The sequence below is a fragment of the Protobothrops mucrosquamatus genome, unplaced genomic scaffold (genome assembly GCF_001527695.2).
Source record: "Protobothrops mucrosquamatus isolate PMUCROS unplaced genomic scaffold, P.Mucros_1.0 scaffold56, whole genome shotgun sequence".
NCBI classification, from domain to species: Eukaryota; Metazoa; Chordata; class Lepidosauria; order Squamata; family Viperidae; genus Protobothrops; species Protobothrops mucrosquamatus.
In genome coordinates, this window is record NW_015386436.1 from 1,094,310 (window position 1) to 1,112,881 (window position 18,572).

Consider the following 18,572-nt stretch of genomic DNA (forward strand, 5'->3'; position numbering starts at 1 on the left):
GCATCATGACTAAGGCCCAACGTGCAGGCGAATGGTGGAAACGGTGTTCCCCGGGCACCTCAAGGCCCACGCTGCCTCTCCTGCCCCTCTCTGCCAGGGATAGGAAAGGCCCTGGGGCTGCAGCGGTGTGTGCCTTCCCCATCTCCGACGTGAAGGAAGCCTTTGATGGGCTCTACAAAGAGGTCAACCGGGAGACACAGCAGTGGTACACAGACGTCCATCCTGTGCCAGAACCCCGCCCCGGAGCAGTAAGTGGCGAATGCTAGTCTTCGCCTGCATGTATTGGCAGAATAATTCTCTGAGCATCTACACATCTTAACAGCATGTTTTAAAAACAAGAGTTGAAGTGCAAATTTTGTAAATTCCTGTGCTGCTCCTACCTTTTGTTTTGGGTTAAACCTCCAAACTTAACAGTGCCCAAATTCTAGCCTTTTTTTTTTTTTTTTGAGAAAAAGCAAGCAAGCTTCCATTCCAAAAAAGTCCCTGTTGGGACACTTGGTTAAAACAGTTGAATGGTAGGAGCCTCGCAGAGGCTCGAGCCAAAGAAGAACTCCGAAGCCTCTTGGTTTTCTTCCCAGAGCAATCCAGAGGGGGGAGGGGGCCCCGGGGTGGGCGAGGGCTCTGCCCAAGACCCCCCAGGCCTCCGCCAGGGCTCACTGGTAAACCCCTGCTCTTCCCAGTGCATCAACCAGAAGACCCGGCAGATGAAAATCACCTCTTCGCTCCAGATGCCGGACCGGGTCCTGAACTACCTGAAGGACCACTTCCTAATGAACAGGGCGGTGCGGAGCCAGGCGCTCCTTGTGCAGTCCCGGTCCCGCTACCAGCAGCTCAGTGTGCAGCGTGTGCAGAGTCTGCGGCAAACCTACGATGTCTTGTTTCTGGGCACAGGTGAGCAGGACTGGCAGATTCACTTATTCCGTTGCTGCGGCTGCCTTGGTGGTATTGCCACGGCTTCAGACTGATCCACGTCAGCGTATAAATGGCTTTGTGTGGAGAACATGTGAGTTGGCGGTTACGGAACTTGAAGAAACGGGGGGTGGGTCAATGCCAAGCCAAGGAAAGATGGCAGAGGAGTTGACGCTAGACCCAAACCTGAACCTGGGTCGTTCCCATCTTCTTGGAGCTCAGATGGTGGACCGGGCCTGCCAGAAGTGAAAAAGACCTCCTCGCAGGGAGGGAGGGAGGGAGGAAAGGGGGGCAGGGGACGCCCCAGGGGCCGGCACTGGGCACCTCTTGTGTCTCGTAGATGATGGCCGCCTGCATAAGGCAGTGATCACGGGACGAGGAGTGAGGATCATTGAGGAAATCCAGCTCTTCTCTGCGGACCAACCTGTCCTGGAGCTGCTGCTGGACTCTACCCAGGCAAGAGCAGGAGACCAGGGGGGACCCCCGGCCCCAGTTCTTTGCATGAGAGAAGCAGCTGGCTGGCCCGGCATCCGGGCGAGGCGTTTGGTGGGCTTCTGAATCAGCGCCACCCAGGCAGCTGCTGCCGCCGCCTCCTTGTTCTCTTCTGCTTGGGGAGGATGCGTTTCTGGGTCCCTGCTTAGTTGGCAAGAGGCGGATGCCGCTGGGTACAGGACAGAAGGGGGAGGCTCTTCTAACCACAGTAGAGGTGCGTTTCCTGATGCCAAGGCAATGCCCCTGCCCTTGGGAGGTGGCAGAGGAACTGTGGCACAGCCTCTTCCAACGTTCTTGGTTAAAAATGCCCCCTGGTGCTCCTGCTGGAGCGTCTCCTGTTCTTCCCACAGGGCCTGGTTTATGCTGCCTCGTATGAAGCTCTGGCACAGGTGCCCGTTGCCAACTGCAGCCTGTACCGGAGCTGTGGAGAGTGTGTCCTGGCCGGAGACCCTTACTGTGCCTGGAGTGGAGGGGCCTGTCAGCTGCTCATCCCAGGCCCTCAGCCGCTCCAGCCAGTGTGAGTGCTTCCCAGATGTGGCCACAGGGGGCTTCCAACCCCCAGCCCCCCAGGCCCTGCCTCCGGACCATTTGGTGTAACAGAACCACCCCCTCCTTCCTCCCAGTCCCCTGCTGCTCCTCTTCTCCACGGCAGTCCAGGCACACGTAGTGTACTTAGAGGGGCACGTGGTCCTCAGGGTATCAGAAGAGTCCTCGGGGGTGCCCCTTCTGCTGCTCCTTTTCCCCAGGTCTCACCTATTTCTCCCTCCAGGACCTGGGTCCAGGACGTCGAAGGGGCTGAGACAAGCCAGCTTTGCCAGAGCAGCGGCATGGAACTCAGCCGTTCGGCAGGTAACGGGTCAGGCCTGCCGGGGTTGGGCTTTGAAAGCTGGGGGAAGGAGGGGAGCGGAACGGGGCCTCCCCTCCTGGCTCCAAAGCCAAGGAGCATCTTGCAGGGATTGTGCTGGAGCCAGGTTAGCTGTTGAGAAGGCTGGATCTGATGGGCGCTCTCTCTCCCCCAGGAGAGCAACCCCAATGTCAGCAGGTGGTGCTCCAGCCCAACGCTGTGACGACGTTGCCCTGCCCACTGCTGTCCAACCTGGCTTCCCGGCGCTGGGTGCACAACGGGGCTGCCCTCGGCTCCTCCTTCCTGGTGCTGCCCAAGGGAGAGCTGCTGCTGGTGGGGAGCCCAGCCGAGGGGGGGCGCTACGAATGCTGGTCTCGGGAGGGCAGCTTCCAGCAGTTGATGGCCAGCTACTGTGTGAATGTGGAGCCAGGACTCTGGGCCAAGCTGGTGCCTCCCCAAGACCCCCTGAAGACCCTCAGCACCTCCAGGAGCATCTCAGGAGAGAACATCTCACTGCTGTTGGAGAGCAGGACCTACAGGACCGAGTTCCTTGTGATGTGTGTGCTCTTCAGCATTGTCGTGATGCTGCTGGTCCTTTTCACGCTGCACAAGCACCAGGTCAGCCTGAAGGCCTGCCTCAAGCAGGGCCGATGCAGATGGTCCCATCCCAGGACCTCGCCGGACAGAGAGGCCCCGCCCACCGAGAATATGCCTCCACTCAGTGGCCTGAACATGTCTGGTGCTCTGGCAGACCACAAGGGCTACCAGGCTCTGTGCGAGAGTCTCGTGGTGAGCACACCTGGGCACGAGTCCTTAGCCTGCCCTCGTGTGGCTTTTCTGGAGTCCGATCGGCGACCACTTAATATATCCAAGACTTTCGTGGAGGTGTTGGGTCCTGTCCAGCGTCCTCGGGTTCGCCTTGGCTCTGAGATCCAGGACTCAGTTGTATGACCTTCCCCAAGAGGCGCCGTTCTGTGGGCTTGAAAGGAGCAGGGCGCAGTCTTCCGGTGTGACCATACTCTGGCAGAGGAACAGGCAGAAGGGCAGCCCCACTCGGTTGGGGACTAGGGCCAGGCCCTCGGGGTTCCTGCATGGCAGTTGGCAGTAATGTCACATAGCCTTGAGGGCCAACCTCACATTCTAGGCTGCGCTTCAGCTCAAGCGGCCCAGTCGTTACAAGCACTGCCAGGATGGGACGGAATGGGACAACTCGCCCATGGGCTTCTTCAGTGTCTGCGAGCACCTGGCTCCCATTTCTTTGGCCTGTGTGGGAGGGACCATTGCTGGGAAGGTAACCTATGTACCAAAGACCCTCCTGGAAGTCACCTGTGAAAGGAGATGCTCTGGTTGAGCATCCTGCCTTCCTGAAGGAAGATACGTTGATCTGACTTCTAATGAACTGTGCATTAGGGAGAAAAATGGTGGACCATTTAATGTCAGAAAAACTCCTGTGTGATTTGTGTGTAAAACCAGAGACCTGGTCCAGAGGGAGGGAGTGGTTAATAGGCGATATCCACTGATGAACAGAAAGCATCGGGGAGCATCCTTCAGGACTGTCCTCCAAGAGGGCTGGCTGAAGGTCTCAGCTCAGGGCCTGCTACCTGACCATACATACAACAGAATCATTGCCCCATTGCTAAATGTCTGGGCTGGCCTAAAGAGGGGGGAAACCATTTTCTTCCAGCAGATCTCTTCACTGGTAACAATCCCCTTTGGCCTGTACCAACTGGTGCAGCTGCTTTGGGAAGAGGCCAAGTCCCCACCCACCCGAGGTGTTAAACCCTGGAAGGCCTGCCCAACAGGACCCGCCGAGATTCCTGCAGGGAAAGTTCCTTGCACCGTCCAGTTGCTTTGGGCTCCCAAAGGAAAGTGGGCTTGGCAGCTGCTACAGCTGTTTAACAATGACTGGGTGGGGCTCCCACAGTCCTACTCCTTCCCACCTACGTGAGAGGGTTGGTTGGAGTGAAGTGTGTCAAAGACTGGGAAGACGGCAAAATTGTTTTTCTGTTCTTCACTCCTTCAGAGGCTTAATTGAGCACCCTCTGCTGTGCTGGGAGCAATACAGATGAACTTGTTCTTTGGAGGGTGAAATAAAGATGGAGGAACATGAGTGGGTTCCATTTGTTGAGTTTTATTTAGCAAAAGTGTAGAAATCAGACAAAATCATGGAAAGAAAAAACTCAAAAGAGGCTGGCTTATGGGTGGTGCTCTTCCCCACCATTCAGAAAGCAAGAAAACTGGTCCGGTGATTCAGACCTTCCACTATGCCCAGCAGGGTTTAATTGGGAAAGTCTCCGTTGTTCTATGACAAAGCAGAAAGCAACAGGAGTGACTTTAAAGCCCTGCCACAGTTCGCTCTTTTTTTGATCTGCCACAGCAGCAACCCCAAGCCATCGCCCAGAACCACCCGGTGAGGCGGGAGCAAAGAATACCAGCCACAGCTGCCAATGTCCTTGCCCCGCCCCTCCCTACAGAAACACCAGCCAATGGATATGATTGCAAGGCCATGATTTAAGTGGCTCTAAGAATTAGACGGCGTCAAGGTTTGGGTTCATGTGTCCTGTGAGAAAAATGAGCCATTTTCCGAGATGTGGAATCTTCGGGAAGAATCAGAGGACAATCTTGAAGGAGCTGGAAGAAAAAGATAGGACTTCGTTATCAAAGGCTAACCAGGTTCCTTCTAAAGCACGGCCCTCCCCAAACACCAATGATTTGGCCAGAGCTCAACCCAAGAAAAGCAGACAGTTACCTGGTGAAGTCTGGAGAGCGGGAAATTATATGCTGGAACTCGGAGAGGTTGATGGTCCCATCTTTGTCAATATCAGATTCCTCCAAGATCTGCCCAAATGGAGGGAGCATTGTGGGTCAGAGTTGGCTGTGCCCCTTCTGGCCGGCCCTCCTTAGGTGTCCCCCCAGCACTCACATTCTGAATGAGCTGCTCCATCTCTGATGAGCTCAGCCTGCTGTCTTCTCCTTCTCCTGTCAGGGAGTTCACCAGATTCTCCAAATCCTTCTTGTCTAGAGTGCCATCATCATCGGAATCTAGGGAGAAGATGGGTTTAGCGTCCGCAAAGCTAGAAGCTTTCTCAGCTCCGGCAGGGGGTTTAGGAGGAAAGTCTGAGCTCCAAGTACATTCAGGCGTGAGAGAACAGCCCTCCCCCTTGGCAGGTGAAAGTGGTTCTCCTCTAGTAACAGGTGTGTATTCAAGGATCCAGAGAGAAACAGCTACTCCTCCCATGTAATCCAGCAAGTGAGGAGAGGATGATGTTGTTAAACCAGATTAACTCTGGGCAGTTTTAAGATTCCTCGCCTCGCTTGTTAGAACAGGCTCCAGGGCAAGGCAAATGGGGAGAGGAGTATCTCACCTGGTTCAAAGCAAGAGGCCCAGGAGAGACCAGATCCCACAACACCGGCTGGAGAACTCTTCCCTCTCTACTACCACCAGACCCAAACCCCAAGTCAGCGTTCCCAGGTGGGCAGTGCCATTCCTGTCTGACCACAACAGGCGATCGAACGCATCTAAGCGCCCCAACCTGAAACCCTCCAGCGGGCCCTGCTTGGGCGGAGCGGTTGTTCCTCCGCCCGCCCGCGAGCACCGAGCCCTACCGAAAAGGCGGAAGGCGTAATGCGACTTGATTTCGGGGGTGGCCGAGTCGCTGAAGACGCTCAGCAGGTCCAGGAAGTCCTCAAAGGTCAGGCCGTCCTCGCCGTTCTCCGCCGTGGAGAAGACGCGGCAGATCCTGTTCCGGAAGGGGTTCGCCTGCAAGAAGAGCCGGCGGGGGCTTCAGTGCCAGCCGAGGGCCCGACCCCGCCGCCCAGCCTGGGGGAGGCCAGGCGCCCGCGCCCGCCCGAGGGAGGCTCCGGGGCGGCTCACCCGCAGCTCGGGCAGCGTCAGGAGGCGGCTCTTGGGCACGCGCGTCTGCAGGGCCTGGCCGCGCGTCTCCCGGGGCAGCAGCTGGCAGAAGCGCTTGTGGGCGCTGCAAGGCAAGGCAAGGCAAGGCAAGGCGGCGGTCAGGGCGCGCTCCCGGGCCCGACGCGGAAATGGCGCCGGCGGCTGGCCCGGCTCCTGCGGCGCCCTTCCGGGAGCAACCCCGACCCGACCCGACCCGACCCTGGCCCGTCCCCGCGCGCGGCGCGTACTCACAGCAGGATCTCCTGCTTGCTCAGGAAGGTCAGCTCCTGCGGGAGAGAGCCGGTCAGGGGCCGCGCAGGTAGGCAGGTAGGCAGGCAGGGAGGGGCCCCCGACCCCCAGCGCGGCTCCCTCCCTCCCTCCCTCCCTCCCGGGACGCACCTGGTACTCGCCCAGCAGGTCGCGGGGCAGGCGGCTGCCCGAACCCCCCATCCGAGCCTCTGGCAAGCGCGGCCCCGGCTCTCCCTGCTCTCCTCCTCGGCCCGCCCCTGGGCGGAGCGGCTGCCAGACCGCCCCGCGGCGCCGGGAGGGAGAGCGCGCCAGCCAGCCGGCCGGCTCGGGGAGGCGGAGCGCCTGCGTGGTGGGAGGGCGCCCGGGAGCCGGTTCCGCCGCCACGCCAGTTTCGACCCGGCGCCGCCAAGGCGGGCACCGGAGGCTTCTCCTGCGGAAGTCTCGCCACGGGATCCGCCGCTCGCTTTCAGCATGGCCGCGGAGGGGCTCGGGGCGGCCGGCCGGGGCGGCGGGAGCCCCGCGGAGCTCTTTTGCTACGACCCGGAGGAGCTGGTGCTGCGCGGGGTGGAGTGGCCGAGAAGCGGCGCGGGGGCGCCCAGGAGCCCCGCCTGGTCGCGCTTCGACAGGGCGCTGCGGGAAGGCTGGGACGACCGGCTGCGGCGGGGGCTGTTCCGGTACCGTCTGGGCGAGCTGCAGACGCGGGTCCTTCCGGGCAGGCTGGGCCTCGTGGCCCAGCTCAACGTCCAGCGGGCGACCGAGAGACGGCGGCCCCAGGAGGCCCGCAGCGTCCGGCAGAGATTCGATCCCCGGCAGTTCAACTTCGGCCAGATCCGCCGGGAGGAGGTCCTCTTCTGCCTCTGCCGGGGCTGCCCCGCCCTGACCGGCTCGCCCCGGATCCTGGTGGCGATCAACGTCAGCCCGCTGGAGCAGGGACACGTGCTTCTCATCCCGGACCCTGCGCTCGCCCTGCCGCAGATCCTCACCCCGGAGGCCCTGCTGGTAGGGCTGGACGCTGTGCTGCTCAGCACCCACCCCGGCTTCCGCCTGGGCTTCAACAGCCTGGGGGCTTTCGCCTCCGTCAACCACCTGCACCTGCACTGCTTTTACCTGGACTGGGAGCTCTCGGTGGAATCCGCCCCCTGCGAGCCCCTCCTGCCCGAAGCGGGCCTCTACCTGCTGCGGGAGGCCCCGGCGCCGGCCTTCCTCTTCTACTGCGACGACGGGCAGCAGCTGGAGCCACTGGCTCATCGGATCAGCCGGGTCACCTGCCATCTGTCCCAGCGGGAGGTTGCCCACAACTTGTTTGCCACGCGGGGGGCTGCCCCCGAGGGCCCCCTGGGCTCCAGAGCAAGACCTGGGGTCCGGGTCATTCTTTGGGTGCGGAAAGCCTGCTTCGGTACCAAAGAAGAATTCGCCTTCAATGTGGCAGTTTGTGAATTGGCAGGACATCTGCCCACTAAAACTGTCCAGGAATACGAAGGCCTCACTGAGGCCTCGGTGCTTCACAGAATTCAGCAGTATCTCCTCCCAGACAGCCAGTTAGCCCAGCTTCAGGATGAGCTTGTGGAACTCCTCAGAGAGTAGCCTCCATGGCCTCCCTGACATGAGGGCTGGGAGAAGCCCCCCTTCCAGCCATTTATGAGCCATGGACTCTTCTTTACAGATTAACAAGATGTACAAACTACAGAGTAAGAATGAGGAGACAGAATTGCTGGACAATAAAGCACAAGGCTTAATAACTTGTAAGGAAAATAAAATACCTCTGAGAAAGAAACTCGTTTGTTTGTGAGGGGTGTTTAAAGGGGCCTGCAGGCGTTTGTGAAGATCTTCACTGCTGCTAGGAAGGAAATCACAGTCTGAGTTTTTGATTACGGTTAGCTCAGTTAAACAATCCTGTGGTGTCTTAAAAGATCCCTACCGGTGACAGGCATCGCCACCATCTTCAAGGGATTCTATCTTATTTCCTATTTGAACCCTAAATCACACCAGTCACATGCACATTTAGTTTACTGCCACCTGTAAGGATCAGTCAGCTGAACAGAGGGGCTCCCCTTTTCTAAAGCTCACCCCACCTTCTGCCTTCACCATATCCTGGTAGCTCCAAGAGATGCTATATTGCTGAGAGTTGTCCAACACGTGGGCCTGGGTCCCTGGGTTCATTCCACTGTGTGTGTGTGGGGGGGCAGCCTTTGCTTTCAATGTACCTGAACCAGACTTTTGCAGTCAGCCATAATCCGGTTTTATTTATAGCAGGATAGCCTGTTGTGCTCAAACACAATTGCCTATTGCTAAGTCAGCTTTGGTATGCTGTGACAGGATATATCAAACAGAAGATTTTAGCCACAAAATCTTTAATGTAAATCTAGCATCTTGTAATTGGGCTAGGAAAAACAATCTAAAATAAGGGCTGAAGTTGAAGTCAGCAAAAGAATTCATGGCACGAAAACGAAAGGTTATCAAATTTCATTTCCACAAAGATATTCATCACGTCTCTCCCTTCTTTTCTGTCTTTAGAAATCAACCTTGTTCGCTGCGCCTTTGCCTATTCTCTCTGGCTCTTCGCCGTTTCAACCCGGCCTTCCGTTCTCTCGCTCTCTCTGGCCTCGGGGGCTCAGAATCCGCCTCTTCCTTGCAGCGTAGAATCGGTCCACCCTTTACCGCAAATCCCCTCGGCCTCGCCAGCGCCACACCGAAAGCCCCAGCGCGCCTTCCGCCCAATCCGACGCACCTTTCGTCCAAACTAGCCGGGCGTCCTCTCGCTCCCGCCAGAGGGCGCCCGCCGCCCAGCACGGGCTGAGCGGGAAGGCGTGGGCTGCGAGGGGCGGAGCCTGGGCCCGCGACGAAGGCGTCCCACAGAGATGACGAAAGGGCTCGGGACCTCTCGCCGTCGCGTCCCTCCTCGCTGTGGCGCCTGGCCCCGCGCGCTTTCCGTAGGCAGCCTGAGGGGCGGGGCTCCTGGTCGGCATGGAGACGGCGTCGCGGCCCGAGGAAGCCTCAGGCGCCGCCGCCGCCGCCGCCGCTGCTGCCCCGCGAGAGCCGCCGGGCTCGGTGAGCGGGGGCGGCGTGCCCGGGGGAGCGAGGGGGCGGGCGGGCGCGGACAGGTGGGCCGCGAACGGGTCTTTCCCTGGCCCGTGCGCGGGGAGCCTGTCCCGGTTCGGCTCCCCGGGCGGCCGCCGACGAGGTGGGCGGGCGGGCGGCTCACAGTAATAATCGCTGCGGTTGTCACAATGGCTGCCGCCGCCGCCGCCGCCGCCGCCCCGCTGGCGCCCCGCCCGGTGCTCTTGGCGGAAGGGGCCGAGAGGATGAGGGTCGGCCGCGAAGAGAGCAGCGACTCCGAGAACGAGAGCGGCGAGGAGGAGGAGGAGGAGGGCGGCCTGTCGGACGAGTCTGCCAACGAATGCCTGAAGAGGCTGGAGGCCGAGCGGAAGGAGCCTCCGCGCGGCTCCTCTCCGGACAAAGGCCCGGAGCCCAGCCGGGAGCAGCCCGGGGCCGGCCCGGAGGAACGCGCGGCGGAGGAGGGCGAGCCGGAGGAGCCCCGGCCGAAAAGGAAGCGGAAGCACCGGTGCGCTCCCTGCGGGCGGGCGGGGCGGGCGGGGGTCCGGGGCGCCCCCCGGGCCTCCTCCTCCTCCTGCGGCCAGCCGGGGCTTCCCCTTGTGGGGGGCCCGCGGCGCCGGCGGCTCCCCCTCCCGCCCCGCGCGACGCCCTTCTCGGTTTCCCCCCCAGGCTGCTTTCCATCAACCTGGTGAACTGCAAATACGAAAGCGGTAAGTGAAGGCGGCGTCCCGGCGCTTTCCTCCTCCCGCCCGGGCACAGACGCGGGCTGTTCGCGGGATGTGCCAGGACACAAATTGGCCCAGAATCAAAACAGAAGTGAAAAAACCGGAGGTAACGTGGTTTTCTCTCCCGTATAAAGAAGTAGCTCTCCGGGGGTTGTTTGGAGTGTGTGGGGAGGGGGAAGCATCCCAAAGGAGGATCTAATGATACTTCCTTTATTAGCTTTGCGCAGTAATGCGGGAATGATCCGGTGCTGTCTAATCTGGGCCAGGAGAGCTACTGGGTCCCTTGCTGGCAAACGGAGGATTCCAGGGACTCCCTTGGAGGGTTGGATAATCCGAATGATCGTTCCTGATGTGTAGCTTCTGGTCCTGTGAGCAAGGCCAGAAGATCACCTGGATGCCTCTCGGAAACAGCTTTGTCCGTCTGTTTACTTTCTCTGCAGTTAGGCGTGCTGCTCGGCGCTGCGGCCTGAAAGAAGTGGGGGAGGATGAGGAGTGGACAGTTTACTGGACGGACTGCTCGGTTTCACTGGAGCGTGTCATGGAAATGAAGAGGTTTCAGGTACCCAGCACAGCCAGGGTGGAGGGTGCAGAGAAAATTAAAGAGTTCTGATTTCAGTTCTTTGATAACTTGGGAAGGCTGGCAGACTGCCAAGCTCTTAAAGTGGGGAGCCTTCTCCTGGAGCTGAGGAGTTGGGAGAGGGAGAGGCTGCGGCACTAGGATCTGGGTTATCCCAGGGCTGGGCTTATACTGCCCGTTCCTTGTGGCTCCCAATAGTGGGAAAAGATTAGAAGAGCCTCAGAAGGATGCAGAATAGGGATTTACTAGAGAGGGGCCATAGCTGGGTTCCTATTTATAGTATTTTTCCCCTATATACTTTTATGCAGCAGCTCACTTTGTTTAGTTATTGGGTAAAATGAATAAAAAGTTACTAATGTGCCTTTATTTTTTGTGGAGGTTGGTTTTTTTTTATGTGTTCATAATTCTTTTCTTAAATGCTGAAGCTGTTTGGGAAGTTGTATCCTGTGCCTGAAAGGTGGGGCAAAGCATCCTGCAGAGCAACAAAACGAAGCACTTCCGTTTCCTTCTCCTGCTTTTGCTTCATTCCAGAAAATCAACCATTTTCCTGGCATGGCTGAGATCTGCCGCAAGGACCTGCTGGCCCGCAACCTCAACCGGATGCTGAGGCTGTTTCCCAAGGAGTACTGCATCTTCCCTCGCACTTGGTGCTTGCCAGCTGAGTGAGTGAACGAGAGGCGGCTGTGGTCGTACCAGCCCCAGAGAACCCTCTCAGTTGATGACAGGGGAAGCCGGAAGGACACGGCGTCTGTTACATGCCAGTCCCTGTGTTGTCCTTCTGCAGCTATGGGGACTTCCAAGCCTACGGACGAATGAGGAAAAACAGGACGTACATTTGCAAGCCAGACAGTGGCTGCCAGGGGCGGGGCATCTTCATTACCCGGAACCCCAAGGAAATAAAGCATGGCGAGCACATGATCTGCCAGCAGTATATTACTAAGGTAGACCCAGGAGCCTGGGGGCCAGCAGTTGTCCGGCCCTGTGTCAGAGGGCAAGAGCCCCAGCTGAGAATGTGGTCTCGGCTGCGGGTTCTCAACTCTCAGTCTCTCCCCCTCTCTTTGTAGCCCTTCCTCCTCGATGGCTTTAAGTTTGACATGCGTATTTATGTCTTGGTCACCTCCTGCGACCCCCTGAAGATCTTTATCTATGAGGAGGGGCTGGCGCGCTTTGCCACCATGAGGTACATCGAGCCCAACAGCAACAACCTGGTAAAGAAGCCCAGGAACTGGCATTCGCTTTGTAGGAAGATAAGCTGTTGGTGTCTGATGGGGCTTTGGGGACGTCTATGGAGAGCCTGACATGGTGAACGCCGTCCTTGGGCCTGCAGGGCTCCCCGGACTGGCAAATCTGGTCCCAAGGAGAAGGCGAAGCAGGTGGGCAAGGGGAGAATTGCAGGGGCCTCAAGAGTGGAGAATCAGGCTCCCCCTCCCAACGTCTCCCTCACAGGATGACATCTGTATGCACTTGACCAACTATGCCATCAACAAGCATAATGAGAACTTTGTGCGGGATGACAACACGGGAAGCAAGAGGTATTGCTTGTACCCATTCCCTTGCAGGAGAGCGGGCAGCACTTCTGCTAGTGTGTGTGTGTGTATGTGTGGGTAATAGGACACCAGGTGCCTGAGAAGGAAACTCCACTTTTTTCAACTCCATGAATTGGCTGCTTTGAAGAAAGTAGTTGACTTGCCCCATCTGTGGGGCTCCTAAGGGGGGCCCACGAGGCATGCCTGCATCCTGGTGGGAAAGCCTCTGCCAAGATCTCCATCTCAGAAGGAGCTGGGAGAACTCTCCCTGCCCTAGAGCAAGTGGCCTTATCCACTCTGGACAAGGCTGGCAACCGTGGGGCTCTCTTTCCCCCCTTGGTGGCTGGGAGGGAGGGGGCTGCACCCAAGGGAAAGCAAGACTCCCTGGAAGGGCCTAGCATTCCCGGGGGGGGGGGGGCTGTTGCTCAGGGACTGATCCTGGGGCAGGGCGGAAGTAGACTTCCTCCTGCAGTAGCTCTTCTCCCTCCCCTGACCCGACAGGAAGCTGTCCACCCTGAACGCTTGGCTGCGGGAACACGGCTGTGACACGGCTGAGCTGTGGCGGGACATCGAGGACATCGTAATCAAGACGCTCATTGCTGCCCATCCGGTTCTGAAGCACAACTATCGCACTTGCTTCCCCAACCACGTCTCTGGCTGTGCCTGCTTTGAGATCCTGGGCTTCGACATCCTCCTTGACCGGAAGCTCAAGCCGTGGCTTCTGGAGGTAGGTGGCCTTCCCAGAGCCGTCTGGCCCCGAGACGGGGGAGAGGCAAAGCAAATGAGGAAGCAGGAAGGGCAGCCCACCTTCGGCTCACCTGCTCCGGTGCCTGTTGAATTTTGAAGGGAGCAGGAACAAGGTCCTCCTCAGAGATTCTGAAGGTTGGGGAGGAAGTAGGGCAATCTTTTCAAACATCCATCAAGCAGTAGAAACAGGTATCCGTTCCTGTTGCAAGCCCTGGCTGACTGCAGGTGTCCAGGCCTTTCCCATCACCCCCCTTGGGCAGAGAACCTTCTGAGCGCTTCTCTTTGAGACCCAAAGGACCCGTTTCCTCTGCCTGAAGCGATACCCATCTTTTATTCTTAGTAGCAGTCTCTCCTAACCTAGGTCCTACATACAGCGTTACAAGCTGGTTTTTTTAGGAAATAAAAAAAAGAACATATCAAAGAGATTTTGTGATTTCCAGGGTTCCTCAGATCAAAATGAACGCAAGTGCTGTCTTTGATCCCTCTTTCAGGTCAACCATTCCCCCAGCTTCACCACAGACTCCCGTCTGGACCGGGAAGTGAAGGATGCCTTACTCTGTGATGCAATCAATCTCATCAACCTGCGGGCCTGTGACAAGAGGAAGGTGCTGGAAGAAGACAAGAGGCGGGTGAAAGAGCGCCTCCTGCAGCCCCACCAGCAGCCCCGGGAGGCCAGGTAGATCTGTGAGCCCCTGCCTGGTTTGGGGTAGGTAGCCCTCCCCAGAGAGCACTCGGCACCCCCTGTCCAGTAGAGAACCCGAACGGTAGGCTGCTGCTGCTGTGTGTCTATGAGTGTGTGTGTGTGTGTGTGTGTGGGGTCCAGGGCAGGAAGGTTCCTTGGGGCACAGCGGATCTGTGGTTTAAGGCCAGCCCGTTGCTATTTCCCAGGCGTGAACAGATGGAGAGCAGCCAGGCCGCCTGGCTGGCCCAAGCAGAGAAGTACGAGAACAGCCACCTGGGCCACTACCGGCGCATCTTTCCCTCACGTGGCACTGAAAAGTACAGCCCCTTTTTCAAGCACAGTGGATCCCTCTTCCAAGAGACGGTGGCCTCCAAGGCCAGAGAAGAGTGCGCCAGGTACCCGGCTGGGAGGGGTAGAAATGGGGCTTTTGGGTCCTAATGGAACCGTGCAAGTGTGACTGTTGACTGGGTGGCCCTTTCTGCACCAGGCAGCAGCTGGAGGAGATCCGTCAGAAGCAGGAGCAGAGGGAGAACACAGCTGGGAGGAAGAAACGGGAAGTGAAGGAGAGCTTGCAGGGGGAGTCGGCTGGAGAGAAGTCTCAGGAGAAGAGCAAGGGCAAGGTGGCCCTCACCCGAATGGCGTACAGCCACAGCAAGACCTGGAACCCCAAGGTGCCCTGCAAGGATCTCTCTAGATGGAGGAGGACCTCTAGCAGGGTGGGGGTGGGACGCCCCCTTAGCTTCTGCGCAGCAAATACACTGATTTTTGCCCAAATGAAACCCAGATGGAGTTCCACACAGTGCTGCATGAACTTGGGAGAAATAGAAACTCATCTCAATTTTTTTCTGCCTTCAAAAGAAGCCACCAGGTGGCTGAGATCTGATTTAGAGGATAGTGTATTGCCCCTTCCCTCTCCTGGCTGGCCCACTGGCTGCCCTTGCGCGATGGGCAGCAGCCTCAGTGGGGCCTGATGTGCTCAGGAATCAGCAAGTACCCTTCAGGCTTGGAGCTGCAGAGCAGCTGGCCAAAGTGGGGCCCAGCACAAGGCAAGCAAACGTGGGCCGGAGCCCACCAGCATCAGTTCTAATCTTAGCGAATCAAAGGCTCTGGTTTTGCTTTCTGGGGAGTGTTTGAAAGTTAATTTATGTGGGCATATGTGCATTTTCGAATTAACAAGCTGCCGTTCTGCTTCCTAGATGGCCTCCTTGCAGTATGACAGCATGACTCCCCAGGCCATAGTGGAGGAAGAGGAAGTGGAGAGAGTCAAGGCCCTCCTGCGGCGAGAAAACCTCATCCGGGGACTTGGCATTGTTGACCAGCTGACCCGCCTGCTGCGCAGCACCGAGCCAAAGCCTGTGGAAGTCCAGAGGCCCCACATCAACGTCTCTGAATGCCAGGTGACCCTCTGCACAGGCCTGCCATCCCGGGGAAGGGCTGGGCATCCGCGTGGTCCAGGGGGGAAACTCGAGGCAGCCGGTAGCTGGGCAGGATCATTTGGCATCTGCAACCCCAGCTCAGGGCAGAAATTCAGAATAAAGTCTTCCCATCCGATGAATGGGAACCCTCTGCTTCTACTTTCAGCCTGTTTTTATTGTCAGTAGTTTTTCCTAACTTTCAGTCAGAGTCTGCCCCCATTAACCTGAATGGATTATTCCACATTCAGTTTTTTTAGAATAGTCTTCAGTGTGACATCCTGTGAGGTGTTTGATGGAGCTGTGGGTCATCTCCCTCCCTCCCTCGGCCTCTGTTTCTGGTCCCCAACTCCATTCCTTCTCTTCTCTGCCAGGGTGTGTTTGCAACCATCTTAAAGCCTGGTGCCTGAAAGAGGAGAGTGCTCAAAAGACCGAAGCAGAATCCCGTGGAGGTTTTGCTTTGATTGATGTGATCTAATGACTGGCCTGGGACTTGTCTCTGCCCCTCCAGAGAATACATCAATCTATTGCCTAATTTGGAAGGGCCCAAATATGTCGTTAATAATTTTCTGATTTGTTTGTGTGCTGGTCAGTGCTGGTCTCCTGGCAACCGCCTGGACTAGTCCCTGCAATTTTCCTGGCAAGGTTTTTCCGAAGTGGTTTGTTATTGCCTCCTTCCTCAGGCTGAAAGAGAAGGACTGACCCAAGGTCACCCAGTTGACTCCTCACCTGGTGCCTTATGCACGACACCCAATTGGCTCTCATTTCCCAACTGGAGGCATTAAACAACCTTCCTCCTGCAGGGCAGGGCGAGACTTTGCAGAAAATCTGCACCTTTCAGAGTTTGGTGGGTGCCGGTGGATGGTGCAGGAAGGTGGTTTTCCCCAAACTTCAACCTGATCTTTTTGTCTTCCAGCCCCACTTTCTCCAAGACGTGCTCAACAATCACAACACCCAGGACCTGATGACCCTCGTCCCCCTCTCCCTCCTAAGGGGCTCGGCCCAGGAGCTTGGCCGCCAGATCCTGCAGCAGCAACCCACGGCACGAGTCCAGCTGCTGGGAAACCAAGGCTTCATCCCAACTATCCTGGGGGCCCTCTCGGGCCTCGGCCCCCCTCGCCTCGGTGTTGAGGTGAAGGTCGGTGTATCCTTGAAGCCGACCGACCCGTGGTGGTACCACCCGCTTGGACCGTGAGACCGTGCCTACGACTTTCGTCCTCCCGCCGCGAAACGGTCACGGTTCTTATTTCGTCTTCCGTCACTCACAGACCGACCCTCGACCCCTGGGGACGTCCCCGAAAGGGACAGACCGTTCCAAGCAGGGCTCAGGAGAACAGAAGGCCCCCAGAAAGTGGCAACTTGGGCCAGGCCAAGAGACTCGTCTGGGCACCCACATAGCCTGGGGAGCTTCCTCACCCCCGTCTGCCCTGTGAGGAGGAAACAGTGCTGAGTCTGCAGTTTAGATCTGGATTAGTCAATCCTAATGCAGCTAACGCAGTGGGGTGGGGTGGGGCTGGGAAAGAGGCTATGCACCTTCCTACAGTCAGTCCTGGCTACAAGGTCATTTTGCCCCCGGGACCCACCTCACTTCCGGCAACCGTTTTGGCCACAGAAAAGGGGCAAAAAGGAGGTTCTGGATTTGGAGCTGCTGTGGATCTTGGGGTGCAGCAGAGACTAGGGTCCATTTATGGAATTGCAGATTTCCTGCCTGCTTCTGCCCAAGACCTCCAGCTGCCCATTTCCTTTTTCCAGACAGATTTCCTTCCAGCAAGAGACCCCTGAACATGAGCCCCGGATCCCTGAATTGCCTGTCCCACCATGGAAACGTCGCAGGCACTATATACAGCAGCTTCCCCTTCCCGTCTGTTGCAGCTCCGCTCAACCGTGCTGACCTGCATGGACTGGCCATCAATTCAGCTTCAGCCCCCCTCATACGGCGCGGGAGTCCCCATCGTTCCACCACGGTGGCCGCTCTGCATCCCAGCCAAGCCAGGTAGCAGCCCCCTCACCTCTTCCCTCACCCTGAGTTGGGGCCATGCCTGCGACTCCTAGCCAGCTGGCTTCTTCTTCCTTCAAGAAGGGGACCTGACCCAAAAAAACAGCAGATCCTTGGAGTTGGGACTGGGCAGGTGCCAATTATTGAGCCTTGCGCTGGGGGGGGGCAGCAGCAGAGAACAGATCTCTGCCCTGGTGCATCCAGACACCTCCATCTCTTTCAGCCATTCTCCCCAAAACCTCCACCTCTGCAGAGCCGTGTTTCCCCTCCAGCTAACAGCAAGTCCTGAGAACGGTTCTGTGCACTTGGGCTGCACCCCTCCCCTGCTCTCTCTGCAAGCCAGGTTCCCTCTGCAGATGCCAGTTAGCCTGCCCAAGCCTTGGGACAATTCTTGAAAAGCCCTGTGGGCTGGGAAGAGGTTTCTTTTGTAGCCAACTTTATATTAAAGTTTTATACAGTTCTATCCACCAGGGTTTGTCTGTCCTTTCACTTACAAGCTGCATCCTGTCGTTTTTGTGGGGATCCTGCGGCTGGATCAAGCCTGTTTGGTCTTCCAGAGCTTGATAAGGCAGCAGTTTTATTATTTTTATTATTATTTTATTAAGTTTTATTATTCTTGTTTTAATATATTTACACGTACCTTGGCACCCACACAGCCTCTTGTTTTTCACACGTGTTGGCTTCACACTTCGTGATTTAACTAGTCTTTCAAAGCTTTCCGCGTTGGTAGCCTTGTGGGCACCTTACAAAAAGAGCGCCCAGATCTTACGCTGTTCGTTAGGGGTCTGTTGCCGCTCATTTGTGCCTTAGTGCTAATGTAGGATTTTCAGGACAGATACCAAAGGACTAGAACACCAAGGGCGTCGCCAGGACAGCAACAAGTTTGAAGAAATTTTATTAGAATATTGTCCTGGAATGTACAGGTAGCCCTCGACTTACAACAGTTCATTTACTGACCGTTCAAAATTACAGCAACACTGAAAAAAGTGACATGATCATTTTTCACTCTTGCCTCTGTTGCAGCATCTCCATGGTCACGTGATCAACATTCAGGCGCTTGGCAACTAGTATTTACATTTGCATGGGGGGGTGGGGGGTGTCACGTGATCCCCTTTTGTGACCGCCACGTGACCGCGGAGCCGAGCGTCGTAGCGCCAAGCGACACGCGCTCCCCCTGCCCTCCGACCCTGTTTCCGGAAGCTCCTCCCGGGAGGGGAGGCGGGAGCGAGCCAGGCGCAGGCGCGGCAGGGGCAGCGGGCCGCGCGGTGGCCGCCGACCCGAAGGGCTCACCCGGAGGGGCGCAGGGAGGCCGAGCCGAGCTCGGGGCCGCCTTCCGGCCATGAAGCCCCCGCGGCTGCCGGACCTGCGGAAGCTGCTGGCCGGGCTGGCGGCCGCGCGCGCCGACGGGGCGGTCCTAGCGCCGGACGAGCAGCTGCGGGAGCTGGAGAGGTAGGCGCGCGCCCCTCG

The 18,572-nt window shown here is 57.8% G+C and overlaps 4 protein-coding genes across 4 annotated transcripts in view; 3 read left to right on the forward strand and 1 right to left on the reverse strand.

Annotated features, from left to right (window-relative positions):
- Positions 1–3,271, forward strand: part of SEMA4B (semaphorin 4B) — a 16,294-nt gene extending 13,023 nt beyond the window's left edge. The window contains exons 8-13 of the mRNA XM_029283324.1: positions 98–248; positions 681–891; positions 1,250–1,365; positions 1,752–1,918; positions 2,171–2,232; positions 2,397–3,271. Of these exons, the coding sequence (XP_029139157.1) occupies positions 98–248; positions 681–891; positions 1,250–1,365; positions 1,752–1,918; positions 2,171–2,232; positions 2,397–3,196 (1,507 nt within the window). The 3' untranslated portion in view covers positions 3,197–3,271. The remainder of the gene's footprint in view (positions 1–97; positions 249–680; positions 892–1,249; positions 1,366–1,751; positions 1,919–2,170; positions 2,233–2,396) is intronic.
- A 1,085-nt stretch (positions 3,272–4,356) lies between these two features.
- Positions 4,357–6,620, reverse strand: CIB1 (calcium and integrin binding 1). The gene is made up of 7 exons (XM_015811906.1): positions 6,537–6,620; positions 6,390–6,424; positions 6,120–6,222; positions 5,852–6,005; positions 5,169–5,287; positions 4,995–5,083; positions 4,357–4,876 (listed from the first exon to the last, which is right to left on the reverse strand). Exons 1-7 carry the CDS (start codon positions 6,585–6,587, stop codon positions 4,855–4,857), a joined length of 573 nt encoding a protein of 190 aa, XP_015667392.1. The 5' UTR covers positions 6,588–6,620; the 3' UTR covers positions 4,357–4,854.
- A 237-nt stretch (positions 6,621–6,857) lies between these two features.
- GDPGP1 (GDP-D-glucose phosphorylase 1) lies at positions 6,858–8,136 on the forward strand. The gene has a single exon (XM_015811932.1). The coding sequence runs from the start codon at positions 6,858–6,860 to the stop codon at positions 7,968–7,970; it is 1,113 nt and encodes a 370-aa protein (XP_015667418.1). The 3' UTR covers positions 7,971–8,136.
- Positions 8,137–10,688: 2,552 nt separating this feature from the next.
- On the forward strand, positions 10,689–17,566 carry LOC107283911 (tubulin polyglutamylase TTLL13-like). The gene is made up of 13 exons (XM_029283323.1): positions 10,689–10,724; positions 11,274–11,404; positions 11,527–11,683; positions 11,807–11,950; positions 12,189–12,274; positions 12,770–12,995; positions 13,507–13,691; positions 13,904–14,092; positions 14,185–14,368; positions 14,894–15,094; positions 16,026–16,300; positions 16,866–17,102; positions 17,329–17,566. Exons 1-13 carry the CDS (start codon positions 10,704–10,706, stop codon positions 17,498–17,500), a joined length of 2,208 nt encoding a protein of 735 aa, XP_029139156.1. The 5' UTR covers positions 10,689–10,703; the 3' UTR covers positions 17,501–17,566.
- Positions 17,567–18,572: the final 1,006 nt, after the last annotated feature.